The sequence below is a fragment of the Chiloscyllium punctatum genome, chromosome 19 (assembly GCF_047496795.1).
Source record: "Chiloscyllium punctatum isolate Juve2018m chromosome 19, sChiPun1.3, whole genome shotgun sequence".
Classification (NCBI taxonomy): Eukaryota; Metazoa; Chordata; class Chondrichthyes; order Orectolobiformes; family Hemiscylliidae; genus Chiloscyllium; species Chiloscyllium punctatum.
In genome coordinates, this window is record NC_092757.1 from 47,429,085 (window position 1) to 47,449,476 (window position 20,392).

Genomic DNA, 20,392 nt, shown 5'->3' on the forward strand with positions numbered 1-20,392 from the left:
TCCCTGAACAAGGTTGTACTGACCTGGGAGAACTTTAATGTTGGTACAGGATATAACCCCTATAATTAAACAAATCTTCTGTAGCTGGATTATTTATTAAGTTCCATTAAAGATTAAAGAAAGCAGAATTAGTGGGAGGAAATACACTTTTTAAAAAAATAAACCACTTGTGCAGATAATTCTGTGTATAAATATTATAACTGTATTTTCATCAGTGCTCATTAAGAGGGTATGAATTCTTATCAACAGTAATTAATAAAGTACATGTTTACATCCACTAAATGCTTGTGTTGTTTCTCTCACAAAAAGCCCATGACATTTCAAAGTCTTTTTTTTAAATTCACGCACTAGATGCAGGAATTGCTGGCTGGGCAGCTTTTTTTGCCTATTCACTATTGCCTCAAGACCACTTTCTTAGAAACATAGAAAATAGAAGGGGGAGTAGACCATTCAGCCCTTCAAACCTGCACTGACATGCAATATGAAAGTAGCTGATCACCCAGATGAGTATTCTGGCCCCACTTTCTCCCTATACCATAGAATCATTAAACCCCTACAGTGTGGAAGTAGACCATTTGGCCCATTGAGTCCATGCATCCTCTCTGAAGAGAAGCCCAGCTCCCCTACCACCCCCAATCACGCTGCACTTCCCATGGCCAATCCATCTAACCTGCACACCTTTGTGACTGTGAGACAAAACTGTAGCACCCAAAGGAAACCCACACAGACACGGAGAGAATGTGCAAACTCCACACAGACAGTTGATCAAGGATGGAATCGAAGCCGGGCCCCTGGCACTGTGAGGCAGCAGTACGAACCACTGTGCCATTCTTTTGATCCCTTTAGCCCTAAGAATTATATCTATCTCCTTCTTGAAAATATTGCAGCTGATGGTGTTCCCCCCCAAACCAATGAAGCATTTTATGAAGTGTAGCCATTGTTGTAAAGTCAGAAATGTAGCAACTCAATTTGTGAACAGCAAGCTCCTACAGTTGATAATCGACCAGATAATTTGTTTTCATGATGGAGTCATAGAGTCATGCAGCACAGAAACAGATCCTTTGGTCCAACCAGTCCATGCCGAACATAATCCCAAACCAAACTAGTCCCACTTGCCTGCTCCTGGCCCATGTCCCTCTAACCTTCATGTACTTACCTAAGTTTCTTTTAAACATTGCAACAGTGCCTGTTTCTTCATTCTCTGTGTAAGAAAAATTGCCCCCATATCTTTTCTTTTAGATCTCTCTCTACTCAACCTAAAGAGATGCCCCTTAGTCTTAAAATCCTCCAATCTAGGGATAAGACACCTCCCATTAATTCTAAGAGGTAAAAACAATGACTGCAGATGCTGGAAACCAGATTCTGGATTAGTGGCGCTGGAAGAGCACAGCAGTTCAGGCAGCATCCAAGTAGCTTCGAAATCGATGTTTCGGGCAAAAGCCCTTCATCAGGAATAAAGCTTAAAAAATGAATTGCTCAACCTCCTCGCAGGAGCACGAGGTGGCGCCAATGCAGTCATCAATGTAGCGGAGGAAGAGGTGGGGACTGGTGCCAGTGTAATTACGGAAGATCAACTGCTCTACGTAGCCAACAAAGAGACAGGCATAGCTGGGGCCCATATGTGTGCCCATGGCTACACCTTTGGTTTGGAGGAAGTGGGAGGATTCAAAGGAGAAATTGTTAAGGGTGAGGACCAGTTCGGCCAAACGATTGAGAGTGTCGGTTGAAGGGTACTGTTGGGGACGTCTGGAGAGGAAAAAACGGAGGGCTTGGAGTCCCTGGTCATGGCGGATGGAGGTGTAGAGGGATTGGATATCCATGGTGAAGGTGAGGCGTTGGAGTCCAGGGAAACGGAAGTCTTGGAGGAGGTGGAGGGCGTGGGTGGTGTCTCGAACGTATGTGGGGAGTTCCTGGACTAGGGGAGATAGGACAGTGTCGAGGTAGGTAGAGATGAGTTCAGTGGGGCAGGAGCATGCTGAGACAACGGGTCGGCCAGGGTGGTCAGGCTTGTGGATCTTGGGAAGGAGGTAGAACCAGGCAGTGCGGGGTTCCCGGACTATGAGGTTGGAAGCTGTGGGTGGGAGATCTCCTGAGGTGATGAGGTTCTGTATGGTCTGGGAGATGATGGTTTGGTGATGGGGGGTGGGGTCATGGTCGAGCGGGCAGTAGGAAGAGGTGCCCTTGAGTTGACGTTTGGCTTCAGCGGTGTAGAGGTCAGTGCGCCAGACTACCACTGCGCCCCCTTTATCCGCTGGCTTGATGGTGAGGTTGGGATTGGAGCAGAGGGATTGGAGGGCTGCGCGTTGTGAGGGTGAGAGGTTGGAGTGGGGGAGGGAGGTAGATAGGTTGAGGCGGTTAATGTCCCGGTGGCAGTTGGAAATGAAGAGGTCGAGGGCAGGTAATAGGCCAGTGCGGGGTGTCCAGGTGGATGCAGTGTGTTGGAGGTGGGGGAAGGGGTCCTCGGAAGGTGGGCGGGAGTCCTGATTGTGAAAGTAAGCTCGGAGGCGGAGGCGACGGAAGAATTGTTCGACGTCACGGCGTGTATTAAATTCATTGATGTGTGGACGGAGGGGGATGAAGGTGAGTCCTTTGCTGAGGACTGATCGTTCGTCCTCAGTGAGGGGGAGGTCTGGGGGGATGGTGAAAACTCGGCAGGGCTGGGAGCTGGGATCTGGTGTGGGTGTGATGGTGTTACAGAACCTGTAACTGGAGTGGGTGTGATGGTGGGGGGAATGGGGGTGGAGTCACGAGCAGGGGTAGTGTTCCCCTTGGGGTTCTGGGGGTGGGGATAGTCACAGTGGAGTGTGTGGGGGGCATGTCAACAGAATGCAGGTGAGTGGCGCTGGTGGGGGCGGAAGTGGTGGTGACCACGGCAGTAGGGGTGGCGGGAGTCACTGAGCATGTGGCATCAACGATGATGTGAAGGGCAGAAGTGATGTCAGGTGTGATGCATGAGGAACTGTGAGGGGTGGAAGTGGTTGTGGGAGTGGCCATGATGGGGGCGGAAGTGACATCATCAATCAGCGTGGGGGTGGTAGCTGCATCAGCCGCATGGCTAATGGTGGAATAGGTTCCGAGGCCAGGGGAATCTTCTGGAATGTTTGAGGAGCGCTGGTTATGGAGGTGGGTGGATAAAAGTTTGTTGTACTTACAGTTTTTGATGTTTGAGGTGGAATTGAAATACTGTTTGTTGAGAGTATGAATTCTCCTGACGATGTAGTACAGAGTGGGTCCTTTGCAATTCTGAGAGAGTGTGGCCGTCAGCTGAGGCAGGGCTGACTGTAGAGAGGTTAGGTGACGGTGCATTGCTGCAAGCGTGGAGCGGAGGATCTTGAAGGAGAACTGTTGCTGGTGTTTTTGAATCTGTAGTCTGTACTGTTTGTCCTGTTCGGGTCCGAACTCTGCTGGTTTAAAGGTTGTCCGGAGTCCGTGTGGGATGAGTTGGTTACGGAGGCAGGCACTGAGGAAGCGAATGTGGCTGTGGTAGTGAGTTTGTTTCATGACATAGTTGAAGAGCTTCAGGGCAGAGGAAATGACCTGGGAGTTGCAGTGGGAGAGGGACTCCCTGAGATTCTTGTAGAGAGAGGAGGAAAACTTCTTCAAGGCAGGCATCCTTGCAAGAGGATTCGCAGTAGGATTAAAATCAACGAGGTAAAAACAATGACTGCAGATGCTGGAAACCAGATTCTGGATTAGTGGTGCTGGAAGAGCACAGCAGTTCAGGCAGCATCCAAGTAGCTTTGAAATCGACGTTTTGGGCAAAAGCCCTTCATCAGGAATAAAGCCTTTATTCCTGATGAAGGGCTTTTGCCTGGAACGTCGATTACGAAGCTACTTGGATGCTGCCTGAACTGCTGTGCTCTTCCAGCACCACTAATCCAGAATCCCATTAATCCTATCCATACCCCTCATGATGTTATAAACCTCCATGAAGTCACCTCTCAACCTCCTGTGCTTCAGTGAAAAAGTCCCATTCTCTCCAGCCTTTCTCTATAAATCAAACCTTCCACACCTGGCAACATCCTGGTAAATCTCTTCTGAACCCTCTCCAACTTGATAATATCCCTGCAAAAACAGGGCAACCAGAATTGGACGCAGTATGTTGTTCAAATATTAGCCAGAGACGAATCCCACTCAAATAACACAATGGACTCTTTCCCCTTGACTGTAGAGAAGTTTAATGCATATAAAAGACAGCATTTCTGACAGTGCAGCACTCCCTGTAGAGCTGCACATAACTCTGGAGTGGGACCTGCAACCACAGCTTTTTGACTCAAACAGGACCATTCTTTAACTGAGGAAATGTCGCCTTTTGGGAGTTGCAGAACAAAGTATCGTTGACAATTATCATCATATGAATTTTCCTCTGCATAATTCTGAACGATTTCTGGATATTCGTCTTTGACTTCAGCTCCTGTGTAAGAAACTAGTGAGAAACTGAGAAATGAATTCTAAGAAATAGCAACAGAAAAGTGTACATAGCGCAGTCGTAGCGTCATACAGCACAGAAACAGACCCTTCCATCCAACTTGTCCATCCCATTTAAGTTTCCCACAATAAACTAATCTCACTTGCCTTTGACCCATAGCCCTCGAAACCTTTCCTATTCATGAACCTGTCCAAATGTCTTTGAAATGTTGTAATTGTACCTGCATCTGCCACTTCCTCTGGCAGTTCATTCCACACAGGAACCACCCTCTGGGTGGAAAAGAGCAGTGTTCTCTTTAATAACAGAACTGTACATTCCTCACAACCTGCGTTTAAATGCGAGCCAGTTTTAAACCAGAAAGTTGCAACTGGTCAAATTCACTGGATTATTTACACATTTTAAAATGAAATATTGAAGGAAGCCTCACCGTGAAGGCTTTCTCAAATAGTCCTGACGCAGTGTGTATACGACAGACTTAAATTCGCAAGTTAGCTGAGCGAGGGGGTAATTTTGATCCTTGTAATGTCACAGTGGTTTGAGGTAGGGCGTTGTAGCTGGACCCTCTCCAACCACCCCGTATCCATTCCGAGGAAGGGACATAGCAGACTCGAAACACGAACTCTTGGGTTTTTTTTCTCTCTCTCTCCACAGCCTCGACCAGGTTGGGTGAGTTTTGCCCGCATTCTGTGTGTGTTTGTTTGTTTGTTTGAGAGCCCGCAATGTTTTTCCGTCGGAGCTGGATTTCGGGGAGCGGGAGAGAAGGGGCCCAGGACAAGAGCATTTGGAAATAATAGCACAGTCAGTGCAAAGATGCTTCCTTCTGGGGATTCGGGAAGACTGGTGGGGCTTTATACAGAGGGAGGGTGCTGATGGGAGTGTATTCGGCGTTGGGGATGTTGGTTGGGACGGCGACATGCTGTTTGTTGTTTGAGAGGAGGGGCTAGTGTAGGTTTATCTCCGCCCTTGGTGTCTGTCTCTCTCTCAGTGTGTGTGTATTTCTGTATGATCCTGCAGGGCTCCGCGTCAGTTACCCTGAAACTGACATCTCCCCCCGCGTCAGTTACCCTGAAACTGACATCCCCCAAGCAGCGACCAAAGCCTCTCTCCCCTCTCCTTCGGGACTATGTGTGTGGAGAAAGAAACATCAGACTGCCCTCTCTCCGGTTCCTCGGACGAGATCCGGAGCTTGAACGGTGCTCCCTCCGCTGCCACCTCCGCCGCAGATACGCCGTTCAGTCCGGCGGAGAAATTCCGGGCTCTCTACCGCCTGCGCCCGCACATCGCCGCCGGGGTGCTCAGTTTCGGCTACGTGGTGAATTATATGGACCGGTTCACAGTGGCAGGTAAGAGGGGGAGATGCTCTGGGACTTCCCAGGTAACTTCTGCCTGTTCTTCAAACAAAATCGCCTTCCTGAGAGATCACCTGGGGGGGGGGGGGGGGAACGGATGCTGCCTGACCTGCTGTGCTTTTCCAGCACTACTCTAATCTAGACTCTGGTTTCCAGCATCTGCAGTCATTGTTTTTACCTAAACAGGAGATTTAGCCCTTTCTGTGCTCCCCCTGTCTGTTCAGTTTTCCTCGGGATTTTTATGTAGCTCCCCTTCTCTCAGATTTTGTGTTGTCCTTCCCACCCTCAGCTGGCAGTAATGTACCTCTCTGAGACCAGGAGGGCAGTGCCAGTCTGTGGTGCCCTCGGCCAACCCATCCCCGTGCCACAGTTACCCGGACAGGTGAGAGAGACAGCCCCTAGGCTGTGGGTCAGACACTGTTGGAGAGGGTCCCAGAGTCTCTACCTCCCAGCTCCCACCGATGTACCTTAACAGTCCGACATCGAGTCTTGAGGCTGTTCAACCACCACCACCACCACCAGCAGCACTTCGGAAGGATCTGACAGCGAGCACCTGTTTCCAGGGTCCAGTGAACACCAAACCCCAGGAAATGGAGCAGACTTTAACATGTCCAGCAGCCAAGCTGCAGCCGCTTCTCAGAGAGTGAATGTTATACCCTGACCACCGCACACTTTGCCTTCTCACCTTTGATCCCCAATTCTTAGATTTCAGTGTTTTCTTCATCACAAATAGCTCTAAGGAGCTTACAGGTCATCTATAAAGTCAATGGATCTTGTTCTACTATAGTTATGTTCTAGCGTGGTTGTGCTATGTTCTAGTGTAATGATATACCGTAGTAACGTTATAGTAATATTATAGTGTGTAATTGTAGTTATCTTATAATGTCGTTATGTTATTGTGTAATGTTACAGGGCACTTGTGTTATACAGTGCCTACGTTGTAGTGTAGCCATGTTCTAGTGGAGGTATGTTCTAGTGTAATGTTACACTTTCGTTACATTATTGTTATGCTATAGTGTAATGTTCTACTATAGTCATGTTATCATGTCATAGTGCACTTACGATCTATGTTACAATGTACCAATGTTATAGTGTAGTTATAGAGAGTTTCAGTCTCTTCCTGAGCATTTATATTTAAAAGAATGCAACATAGAGGTGGGGTCTCACCCTGCCCTTTTGCTGTACAGGAGACTTGACTATTTTGGGCTAGTAAGGACAATTCTAATTAGAGTCTCCTCTTAATATCATTCTAATTAATAATCATCACCAAAATGTGCACACATTATTTATAATATTACAGTAGGTAGTCAAAATACACAGGCAACTAATTCAAGGACAGTACCTTCACTAGCTGTAAATTAGTATTGCTAAGTGTAAAGATTATGTCTAGTTTGAATTCCCTAGCAGTTATTTAACCTGGGCTACTGTCTACCTATGGGAGGTCTTCTGGTACAGTGGATAATTTTCCTGTCTCCTGATCCAGAAGCTCATCCCAGGAGCCAATGGCTAAGGAAGATGTATGCACAACAAAGGCAAACAGGGTGGGTACCAACTAAAATCAAAGTCCAGAACGTTTGAAATAAAAAGAGTGCTGGAGGAATTCAGCAAGTCTGGCAGCATTTGTGGAGAGAAAGCAGAGTTAACAATTCGAATCTAGTGCCTCTCTTCTTTGGAATAGGTTAATTATCAATGTGTAAATTTGTCCTACCCAATCTTAATAAGTTAATGATCCGGCCCTGAATGTAAAATCTACCCATCTACAGGAGCCATATAACTGTCTCAAACACTATCCTGTTCAGAATTTGTTGCTAAAATATAGTGCATTAATGGGGACGCTATTACTAATGTTGTAAGTCATCCAGCAACTTGTGACGAGGAAGAGATACATTGGGAATGATAAACTCAGTGCAAGTTGTCAAAAAGCGTGTGTTAGCCTCGTTAACGCCATCAATTGTTTTCACCTGCTGTGTTCAGTGTATATAGTTGTTTCATTTTGAAGCCACCGCAGAGAGTTAAAGCTGAGGTTTCCAACTTAGGCAGGTTTTTAATAAGGATTTTTATTTTTCTGTAATCTCGCACACCCTCTCCACCTCAGAAAGGAAATGAATGAAGCTGAAGAATAATTTCTGTAGGTAGAAAAATGTTTCTAAAGGAATTTAAAAGTTGAATTTTAAATCATGCTTTCCTTTCATATCATCTATCATTGTCTAACCTCCCTCTTTCTTCCTCTGTTTCTCTTTCTGTCCCTGATTTCATTCCAATTGAGAATAATTCCTTCTGTAATACCTCTCTTTCCCACTTCAGCTTTAGATCTCTCTTTGGTGGAGAAGATGAACTCGTGATCCCCATTGTTCAGTAAAGTTCAAAATTCCCTGTTGCCCTCAATGTGACAGTCAGAATTAGAGTTAGGTTTCATTTTCACGTGTGCACAAGTACACGAATACAGGAGCATGGTGTAAAGTGTGCAAAGTCACCATTCTGCAGTGAGTTAGCTCACACTCGCACAATTTGCAGGACAATTTGAGCTGAAGGTTGAGGCATAAAGGATAGATAAAAAGGTGCATCATGTAATGATCCACTGCAAGAAAATCTATAGCTTATCTTTTGTGTTGTGCTTTTTATGATGAGGCCACTTTTAACACTGGCATGGACCAGTCACAGACTAGTAGGTATATGATGGGGTCTGTATGTTGTTTAGATTCAGTGCTCGCACTGTATTTGCTGTGACCAATTTGTTGTTCGCTGGATCAAAACTCCCTCCCTAATAACACTGTGGGTGTCTCTGCATTCCAGAAACCGTAATGGTGCAAGAAAGCAGCTCAAAGATAATTAGGATTGGACAACATAGGCTTACCCTTCCTAGCAAAGCTAACATTCCATGAACAATTTAAAATAAAATCCATTTGAATAATTTTAAGGAAGTTTTTTTACTTCTGTCAAGTAGTATAAATGACCCAGAGCAAGCACTTTGAATTGCATTGTGAATATACACTGGCATGAAAATGAGGGCACATAAATGGGCTAGGGTGCAAGATATCTGAAGCATTGTTCAATGGTTAAATCACAGCCAAAATGGATCACAAAATCTCTTGTTTAAATTGGCTGAACTGGTTACCCAGAGAAAAGAAGTATCACCAGCATCTTTGAAACGATGGTGCAGTGAGGTGGGACTCTGTCAGGAAGATGAAATGACTTGTTTAGGGAGGGGGTCTGCTGAGTGAAGAATGTGATCCATTGACTTAAAAAAAAATCCATTTAAATGATTTGAAGAAGATGATGTTCATAAATAAAAATGTATGTACGTCCCAAATTGAAACTACCTGAAAAGAACTGTCCTCATTTCTGTTGCCAAGAATCGCAATTAGTTTCTCAGAGACACGTGACTGAATCATATTCATTGTACAGTACTCACTCTTGGTGCTCACACAATTGTATATTTCACAAGTGGGGACATGGTATTTCTGTATGTTGTAGGGAGAAGGGGTAATTAATTTTATATTTCGTAGATGAGAAGGGGATAATGTATGTAGAAATAGGTGAAAATGTCCATTTCACAGGTGAGGGCAATTGTATATTTTAAGGGGGGGTTAATTGTATATTTTAAAGCTGGGGCTGGGATAACTCTATATTTAAAATATACAGAGGGACTTAATTGTATATTTTAATGATGGGGGAGTCATTATATATTTCACAGCTGGGGAAGGGTTAATTGCATATTTAAAATATACCATGGGGTGTAATTGTTCACTTTAAAGGTGGGAGTAATTATCTATTTTAAAGGTGGTGAGGGGTCATTGTCTATTTTAAAGATGAGGCTGATTGTTACATTATGTGGGTGCAGAGGGGGTAGTTATGTTTATCCTCTCACACGCCACCCTCCCCCCCAATCCCATCGCCACCTCCAGTGTTTGTTCAGCTCAGTCAGTCTGATCTGAAGAAAACTAATGCAGGTGAAATACTTTCTCCCCTCAGCAGTGGATCAATTGTAAAGGACAGGCAGAGTGAGCACTCAATTATTCAAGTCTGAAAGCAGACCAGCTGGACGCAGAACATGGTGATCATTCTTTGTCCTTTTAAGCTAAGGGGTAGTGGGAGCCATTGCTGGGTTTACCTGTGAAGTACATCACTGCAGGCTAGTGCGTGTCAGCGTTTGTGTGAGATTTTGTGTGTGAGGTTGAGTGCATTACTGACTGATGCAGGATAAACAATTATAAATGAGAGAGGCGAAGGTTGTGTCTGCTTTTGTGGTGATTCTGTAGCTGCAATAGATTCAGTGACCGGGGTGGGAGGGAGACTTTAGAACATCTTTCCCTTTCATTTGATGGAAAGCTGCTTGAGGTGATCTTGAGTCAGCAGCTGCATCATTTAGCTAACTACTCAGCCCAGAGCTGCACATCAGCAAGGGGCCCTGACCAATGTCTGATTTGTGCTGACATTGTCTGGAGTGGCAACAGAGCAAGAACAAATGGGGTTAGCACCTAGTCCAGAGAAGGGAAAGATCAGCATAGCTTCGATATAATCTTTAACTGGGCAGAAGAAAAGAACTGTCAGACTTCCTCCACACACCAAAAATTATCTTGAATTGGGTTTTAGGGTGAAAGGTTAAAATTATAAGACCATAAGACACAGGAGTGGAAGTAAGGCCATTCGGCCCATCAAGTCCACTCCGCCATTCAATCATGGCTGATGGGCATTTCAACTCCACTTACCCGCATTCTCCCCGTAGCCCTTAATTCCCCGAGACAACAAGAATCTATCAATCTCTGCCTTGAAGACATTTAGCGTCCCGGCCTCCACTGCACTCTGCGGCAATGAATTCCACAGGCCCACCACTCTCTGGCTGAAGAAATGTCTCCGCATTTCTGTTCTGAATTGACCCCCTCTAATTTTAAGGCTGTGTCCACGGGTCCTAGTCTCCCCGCCTAACGGAAACAATTTCCAACCGTCCACCCTTTCCAAGCCATGTATTATCTTGTACGTCTCTATTAAGTCTCCCCTTAATCTTCTAAACTCCAATGAATACAATCCCAATTGGAAGAAAAGAATTGAAAAAAGTTCGAATCAAAGTGAACATGATCATGTTCCTCTGATCTGTTCAATGTTGCTTCGTAATGGTCCAAAACTGATAACTGATCGATAACCACATTAGGGAAATAAAGCATAAATTAACGTGTCAGCATTTCATTGTCAAATGACCACAGTTTGCAACAATGCATGACGTTCATATTGTTTGTCTTTGGCCTCTGCCTTCTGGGAGATGCCAGGCATATAAGCTGGACTGTGGCGTCAGCAAACAACTGGAGAATGAGTAATTTCAGAAGTAGTTCCTGATTCCTGCAGCACAGTAATCATTTGGGCTTTGCACTGAATTGTTTCATGGAAGTCTAAGGAAATGGGCTATTGTTGAGAGAAAATGGAATTCCTGCTCAAGACGAACCTGCCACCGTTGGAAAAGAAAGGGAAGGGAACAGACTGTTTGTTTGTGTTGATATGACTCAGCAGGGAGCACTCTTGTCTCCAGCTCAGAACATTGTGTTCAAGTCCCCCTCCACAACTAAGGGAGTATAGGGGTCAGGACATCATGTGGACTTTGTACAGGACATTGATGAGGCCTCTTCTGGAGTATTGTGTCCACTTCTGGTCCCCCTAACATAGGAAGGTACTGGAGAAGGTTTAGAAAAGAATTACAAGGATGTTGCCAGGAATGGAGGGCTCGAATTGTAGGGAGAGATTGGATAGACTGGGACTTTTTTCATTGGAGCATAGAAGGTTGAGGTGTGAACTTATGGAGGCTTATAAAATCATGAGGGGTATAGATAAGATGTCTTTTCCCTAGGATGAGGGATTTCAAGACTAGGGGGCATACTTTTAAGGTGAGAGGAGAAAGATTTAAAAAGACATGGGGGCAACATTTTTACACAGAGGGTAGTTCATGTGTGGAATGAACTTCCAGAGGAAGTGATTGGATGCAGGTACAGTTACAATGTTTCAATGACGTAATAATAAAGAAATGTTGAAGCAATATGGGCCAAGTGCAGGTAGGTGGGACCAGTTTATTTTGGGATTATTGCTGGCATGGACTGGTTGAACCAAAGGGCTTCTTTCTGTGCTGTATGACTCTGAGTGTTACATTATCAAAGTTCCATCTTTCAGATGAGATGTTAAACAGAGGCTCTGTCATGATGTACAAATCTCAAAAAAGAGCAGAGAGATATCTCTGGTATCCTAACCAATATTTACCCCTGAATCAACAGCATTGGGACAGATTAATGTTGTTGTTTGTGGGATCTTGCTGTGTGAAAACTTGCTGTCACATTCCTATATTGGAACAATAACTACCCTTCAATACTCCTTTGTTAAATCTGCCCTTTACCTCTTTCATGTCACATTATGCATGATGCTCCAGTCGAGAGCTCTTGTAGACATATAACCTGTCTCTAGCTGTAATTGTTCAATCAGACATGGTAGAAACAGTGGGATAACATCAGCACAATTGAAGACAGCCCAGTCTACATTCATTGCCCTCTTTGCAAAGCCATAGCTTAGATTATCCCAACAGTACATCAAGACAATGAACAATTAGCAGCTGTGTAATCCAGAAAGGGAAGGGTCAGTCACAGGGTTAAGATCATAAGAAACAGGAACATGGGATATCTGGTCGGCATGGATGGGTTGGACTGAAGGGTCTGTTTCCATGCTGTACATCTCTATGACTCTGAGTAGGTCATTCAGCTCCTCAAGTGTGCTCCACCATTCAATCACTGATCTGATATTCACTTTCCTGCCCATTCCCCATAACCTTTGATTTCCCTCCTGATCAAGAATTGGTCGATCTCAGCCTTTGTCTGAGGGTAGCATGGGGGTTCAGTGATTAACACTAATGCCTCATGGCACCAGGGACCTGGGTTCGATTCCAGCATTGGGCAGCTGTGATGTTTGCACATTCTCCCTATGTCCGCGTGGGTTTCCTCCGGGTGCTCCATTTTCCTCCCACAGTCCAAGGACGTGCAGGTTAGATGGATTGGCCATGGGAAATGCAGGGTTACAGGGATTGGGTGGGAAGCTCTCGGAGATGTGGTGTGGACTCAGTGGGCTGAATGGCCTGTTTCCACACTGTAGGGATTCTATGATTTTGTCAGACCATGCATGAGGTATGCAAGAAAGACCTCCTGGTATAAATACATCTTTCAGGTCTGGGAACATTTTTATTTCCATTGTTGGCTTCAATCAAACTTTTCTGCATCAACCAACTGAGATACTTAAGTGATCTGTTTGTAGATGGTTACTTTGGGTATCAGCAGGTGGTTACTTAATCTAACTAGCTCCATACCCTGTCTCAGTATGTGGATGATCCTGAACGTAAAAATCAAACTAAAATATCTCTAACTCCGGACTACAAACAGAAAGTGTTGCAGAAACTCTGTGGGTCTGGACAGCACTAGTGGAAAGAGGAACAGAGTTAATAGTTAACATTGAATTTGACCTCTTCATAACTGTTCATGCTGCAGTCTACTGTCTGGTTAGTGCACACTGCTACCACAGTACATGGAGAGAGCACCACTGTATCAGGTTCCGTGTTTGTTCTCGCAGAAAGAAATGCCCAGTTCAAAATCCCTGTCCGTCAGTTAATAATAAGAAGGAGCAGCCTCATTGGGAGAGGTCAGGATAGGACTCTAAACCTATACATGAATGGGGTGCTTAGTCCAGCTTGCTGGAAACTGTAACATTTAGCTTCCTAAGCTATGTAGTGTCTGTACCGATGCTGGAGAATGTTGTACAATCCCAGCTTGATACTATATTCCAAACAAATCCCAGGAAACCTTATCTCCTTTGGAGGACACAAATTAGAATATTTTTCTCATGCATTAATAATGATCTATTCATCAAAGTGGCTCGAAGAGGCAATACCATGTTCAGTGTGATTCCCTGTCAAACTCAATTTAACAAATCCCTTGCTTCCAAGCATTCTCAGGGTGCAAGCATAGCTGCCAACGCTGGCATTTTCGGCCCCGTCTCTAGATTCTCCCAAGAGTCCTTCTGCTTGCCCTATGAGCTGATACAACTGTGTGGCCTACCAGGCAATTTCAGAGGGCAATGAGCAGTCAGCTGTAGGGTGTGGGACTGGAGTCATTTATAGATCCAGCCTGGGGGAAGGAAGGAAGGCAGGTTTCTCTTTCAGAAGGATGTAAGGGAACCTGATGGACTTTTCACCACAGACTTTGTGCTTGCTCTTCGAGATATGGTCTATTTTTTTTTCAAATCGAATTCTTAAGCTGAAAGGGTGGGATTTGATTGTCTGTTTTTTGTGATTGGTAATCCAGTGTTGCAATACCTACATGACTATGCCTCTTAACAATGTCTGATTGCAGCCTGAGATAGAATAAAATCAATTAAACTTTCTTCTTTTCAGTGCAACATACTTTCAAGCAATCATCCCCAATACTAAAGCAAGATTATTACTGTGTCAAAATTGCATTTTCTCCCACTATTTGAAATGACAAAAATGAAATAACTAAATTATTGTCAAATACACCTTCTTCAGTTCCGTCTTAAGGATTCCTTGTGCAGTGTTGGATTAGCACCAGCAAAATCCAAACAGGCTATCAGCAGCTTGGACTACAGTCTGTCACTCAGTGCTTTGGATGGTTTCAACATTATCTGGTGCACTTTTGATTTATTTCTATCCCAGTCATGGCAAACTCACACCTTTCACAATTGCCCCACCTAACTGACCACTTTAAAAAAATGCTCACTCATGAAGCAGTCCAGAAGACTCTCTTCAACCAAGTGTTGATAATTTTTTTCAGTGGCATCTAATGTGATGAGCTGTAAAAATAGCTAGAATGTGTAAACACACAGGGTGCAAAGATCTTTCGTTTTACAGTGTGTTACTGTCAGGTTGTTTCATGTATTTTGGGGGGTTGAATTTTTAGACTCTGTAAGGTGAGGAATTAAACACTTCTATTTTTGGTCACCTGTTGCAGGGACAATGAGAGTAAAGATTTAGAGATGAAATAAAGCTCTGGTTATTCACTCTCAGCAATGGTCCCCTACATTGTAACTCAGTATAGCACCTCCTACTGCCACAGCGTGAGTTTCTCAAAACTTCCTTGTATTGAGCCTTCTGTATTTCACATCATACCTGCTCTGTCTTCAAGAGATCATGACTTTTCTTGCTGTGCTGAGCACTCTATTGCTAGGAGATAATGTTGTCGAACTTGAATGGAAACCAAAGGTGGCGGGGAGGGGGGTGGTGGTGAGGGGGGAAGGTGGAAGATAGAAACAGGCTTTGATCATTCAGGATCCACTCTGTGGGACATGGGATGGCAGAATATTGTGATAATGGACACATCAACTGACCAATGCACTGGGGTGAGGCAGTTGAGAGTGGAAGGCCATGTGGTGAAACCTCCAAGACAATGTCAAAACCAGAGTTAATACATCTTACTGACACTCCTGAATATTCAATGATTAGAAATGAATGTAACTGAAGACATTTGAAAACAGGGACATTTCTAACTGGAACAGCATTTATTGCCCGTTTCTAGTTGCACTTTGAGAAGGTGGTGGTGAGCTGCCTTCTTGAACCAGTGCAGTCCATGTGCCGTAGGTTGGCCCATATTACCATTAAGGAAGGAATTCTGACCCAATGATACTGGAAAAACGGAAATACTTTTCTGAGGCTGGATGGTGAGTGGCTTGGAGGGGAACTTGCAGGTGTTGGTGTCTACAGGTACCTGCTGTTCTTGACCTCCTTGTTATATGCAGTCTATCCAATCTCAGACACAACTGAGTAGCTTGTTAGATAATTTCCAATTCAACCACATTGCTGTGGGTCTGGAGTCACATATAAGCCAGACCAGGTAAGGATGGTAAATTTCCTTCCCTAAAGGGCATTAGTGAACCAGGGTGTGTTTTTCCAACAATGGTTCAGATTATGTGAGCTTTTCTATTTGTATTGAACTGAAATTCTATCATCTGTCACAGTAGGATTCGAACCCATCATCCCTGAGGTTCAGGATTACTAATCCAGTGACATGTTAGTGCACTACCACCTCTTTCTATGACAGTAGGTGTAAATGGATGGGTTATCCACATTAGTATGCAAGTTCGCAACCCTTTTTTGTTATTACATACATTACCAGACATTAAGAAGGTGTGTTAATATCATTCTGTGTGATTCCCTCAGGAATTAATTTATCTGCCAATATATTAAGTAAATGTTTCCGTGTTATCCAACATGCAGCATACACGGATGTTGCCAATGGTCACATGCAGCTGCAGAATCCTGCCTGCTCCCCTCCCCTTAGTCAAGGATGTTTCCCGTCACTGACATCCCCCAATGGTTCCTTTGGAGTTTCCCTCTCCCAGCTCTGCTTGCTGCTGACTGCTGATTAAGACAAAAGGAGGTGACCAGCCCTTTCTTACTGCTCCTCCTGGTTGCTGGGCAGGGTTTGTTTGAGCCCCAGTCTGTGCCTGCAGCATTTGTCCAAAGGCCGAGACAAAAAGGTCCATCCCATTCCTTTTATTGATTCAATTGAGACAAAGCTCAAGGGAAACTTTGAACAAAAGGACCTCACATGGCCAAGAGTTTTACAGTAAGCCTCTTAATTGGTAGTTTTACTGGAATCTTGTGATCACAGCTTTCCCGTTTTTGGTATTAAGGAATTCCAACCCCTATAATTCTCTGAGAACTATTTACTCGTTGGAACAGAATACCTATTGAGGCCCTTTAGTGCACAGAGCTTCAATTGACTCGAAATCTCACTTAAAATGCAAGGTATGATCATGTTAGAACAGCCCTTCACTGTCGGCAGTGAAGATAAAAGATAGTGTAGGGTTCTGTATCTCCTGGGAGTTTGGGATTCTTTCAGGATGCTGTTTATAAGGGAGGGAGCTCTGAAGTTCCTACAAAATGCCAGAACCCATCCAAAAGCACTGATGAGAGGTGAGGTGATTCATTTGATCAGCTGTTTGTCAAATGTCACAGTCCCATTCCAGCACAGGGACAATCACCGTAGGGGTGGCACGATGGTGCAGTAGTTAGCATTGCGATCTCATTGCGGCAGGGACCTGGTTTCAATTCCACCCTCAGACAGACTGTCTGTGTGGAGTGTGCACATTCTCCCTGTGTCTGTGTGGGTTTCCTCCCACAATCCAAAGAAGTGTAGGTTAGGTGGATTAGACATGGGAAATACAGGGATGGGTCTGGGTGGGATTCTGTGATTCCTTCTATTACAATGACTACACTGTACAAAGTAAAGTATATGGGGATGTCCTGAGGTTGTGAGACTGCCAGTAAATGCAATTGATTGTTTCAGAATCTCCACAGTGAGATAAGAGGCCATTTGGCCCATCAAGTCTGTACTGATCCAAAGAGCTTTGTACCCTATCCCTGTAACCCTGCATTTCCATGGTTAACCCATCTAACCCTGCATGTCTTTGGACTGGGGAAAATGTGCAAATTCCACGCAGGCAAACATCCTCGGCTGAAATCAAACCCAGGTCCCTGGTGCTGTGAGGCAGCAGTGCTAACCACTGAAGCATCATTGTCACGCATGGTACCCTGGAAATGCAGTAGGCTCTTTAATTACTCGCACTTTCCTGACCCAGTTTCTGTGGCAACATTTTCTCCTGGGCAAAATCACTGACTCAGCTTGACGTGTTCATTGTGTGGCACATCGAGTTAGCTCCATCCTCTTATTTCTAGGTCTCAAGCGAGTGTCATTCCACTGTGATAAAAGTCTTATCTCACTTCGGGCCATAGAAGAGATGACATTGGAGAGTGTCTTTTTAGTCAGTGTTAATATTTGATGTCCTTCACACGCCTCTTCATCAGTCCCTTGAAAGAAAGAGGGCACTTACTACTGACAAGATTAGAGTGGTGCTGGAAAAGCACAGCAGGCCAGGCAGCATCCGAGGAGCAGGAAAATCGCGCTTCAGGCAAAAGCCCTTCAGCCTGTGGAAAGAGTTTATGCATGGAACCCTTTGTTGGTTCCTGGTTCTGGCTGAGCAGAAGGATCTTTCCCCTTTTATTAGAAGGATTTACAGAGTGACAATCTGACCATATTTATTTGTTTGGTCACATACAGTTTGACAACATTGCAAATGCACTTTCCATTGAGTCCCAGTGTGGGAGTTGAACCCAGAACTTCTGGCTCAGAGGCAGGAGCTACCCGCTGCTTCACATGCCAACTTCCCCAACCCAACCCTTCCCATCTCCATCCAATTCATTAAAACCACAAACATCCGCGAAACCACATGAAAAACCAGACTCAAAGAATGTTTACTCAAGTATTCATCATAAAACAAACCACAGCACAATAAGCTGTGCTACTTATCCATCAGTAAGGAGTCTATGTTTTCTCCATTATTCTGTCTTTTTTTATTGGAGTTAAGGTGTGTGGGATGTCTGAGCACAGGGTTCGCATATTCATTAATACCACCTTTGCGGTCAGCTTTTAATCTGCAGAGAGCCATAATCTCGAAATACTCCTGATCTAATATATATCACTCCTGAACTTCATTCTATACTTCATTCCTGAAGAAGGGCTTATGCCCGAAACGTCGATTCCCCTGCTCCTTGGATGCTGCCTGACCTGCTGCGCTTTTCCAGCAACACATTTTTCAGCTCTGATCTCCAGCATCTGCAGTCCTCACTTTCTCCTAATATACATCACCAACATCTTTCCAAGTGCTTTGGGAGTGAAGAGGCTGAGGCTAATAAGGAGCTTGGTTGTGGTTTGAGAAGTGGAGGGTTAGGAGGGATTGCACAGAAATTTTAAAAGGCCTATTGGTTTTGGGGTTAGAGAGGAATAATTTTTATACACTCACATGAACTGCATGCTATTGAGAGTAGTGTCTAAAAGGAGAAATTGTACAATTTCTCAGCGCTCAAGTTCCTCAAATTACCCAATCTTTCCAAACAAAAGGAGGTCATTTGGCCCCTCTTATCAGAACTATCTGTTTAGTTCCTGTCCTGTGCTCTTTCTTTGTAATCTCCAGAGTGGTTTTCTTTTCACAAATTTATTCAATTTTTTTTGGAGAGGTAGCATTATGTCTGTTGTAACTCTTTGAGTTAAAAAAAATAAGTTCCCTTCACCTCTTACCAATTATTTTAAAGCTGTGTCCTTTATTTTAAACATTAGAAAAGCCACTCTCTGAGAGAGAGGTAAATGTTTTCTCTGAGTGTGTCTGTCTGGTTTGATGTATGACACGGAATTGCACATTAAAAGTCAATTATAACAGGAGGGGACATGCTCACAAGACAATCCCACTGTGAGTGACAGTCCCATTGTATTGGGAGGTGCAACATTGCAGTGTCAATTTGATCAGATAGTCTCAAATAAACACACTCAAATTTCCCTTTCGCAAATCAGCAAATCAGAAGTGCTGATTTGTCCAGATTTAGAAGCGCAGCTCAAAAGCTCCAAAGATATTTCCTGTCAACAGATTTTTATTTTTATTGGCTCTCCTTTTAAAGCCACACTTCCTTACACAGATTCTTGTGTAAGTGGCACTTTTCAGCTACAGAACTGTGACTATGAGGGAACCTCGTTTGACCACAAAATTACAGTTCCCACTAATTTCCCTCTGGCTGTGGCATTTGTTTCTTTATATGATCCCTTTTAAGATGAATGTGTGGCCATGCACTTGTGCATGTTCTAAAACATTCATTCATGGGATGAGGGCATCTCTGGTTAGGTCAGCATTTATTGCCCAGAGGGCAGTTAAGAGTCAACCACATTGCTGTGGGTCTGGGGTCACATGTAGGCCAGACCAGGTAAAGATGGAGGTTTCCTTGCCTAAAGGGCATTAGTGAACCAGAAGGATTTTTTTTCCAATAATCAACAATGGTTACCATTGTCCAGGGGCTTTTGCTGGTGCACAATCTGTTTGTTTCTTGTGCAGTACGGTCTCAATTTTGACTTTTCTCACCCATTAGAGGTGGCTGGGCCAGCATTTATTGCCCATCCCTAATTGTCCCTTTAACTGAGTGGCTTGCTGGGCCATTTCGGATGATAGTTGAGTCAACCATGTTACTACGGGTTTGGAGTCACATGGAGGCCAGACCTTGTAAGAATGGTCCATCTCCTTCCCTGAAGGACATTAGTGAACCAGATGGGTCTTTCCCAACAATTGACAATGGTTACCATCTGGCCAGCTTTGAATTCCAGTTTTTTATTGAGGTCAAATTTCACCATCTGTAATGGTGGGGACTAATCTGGATTAGTATCACTAATATACCCCATTGCCACAGGAGTATGCACCCACATAGTTTAAACCAAACATTGCACATATTTGTGGGCTTTGTCTGTCAGAGTCCAGCCAGTGTGGTCTCCCATAGGACCTATGTTGGTGTCTCGTGATTCACCACGTTTATTAATGTCTTCCACATTGAAATTGAAAGGCGCACGCACAACTTTACAGCATTGTAAGCAGCTTGAGTAGAAGCATAAAGTTGTGAAGAAGTATTTGTAGGTTAAATCAATGGGAAAACCATTGGCAAATATATTCTAATTTATAGACACATGTGAGGCCATCCATTTCGGATCTAACAAGGATAGAACTGGGTCCATTCTGGACCACAGAAGTGTTACAGTACATTAACCCT

General features: G+C 44.3%; 1 protein-coding gene across 1 annotated transcript in view; it reads left to right on the plus strand.

Moving 5' to 3' along the window:
- Positions 1-5,430: 5,430 nt before the first annotated feature.
- LOC140491320 (sphingosine-1-phosphate transporter SPNS2-like) overlaps positions 5,431-20,392 on the plus strand; it is a 96,143-nt gene continuing 81,181 nt past the window's right edge. The window contains exon 1 of the mRNA XM_072589332.1: positions 5,431-5,772. Coding sequence (XP_072445433.1) covers positions 5,553-5,772 — 220 coding nt within the window. The 5' untranslated portion in view covers positions 5,431-5,552. The remainder of the gene's footprint in view (positions 5,773-20,392) is intronic.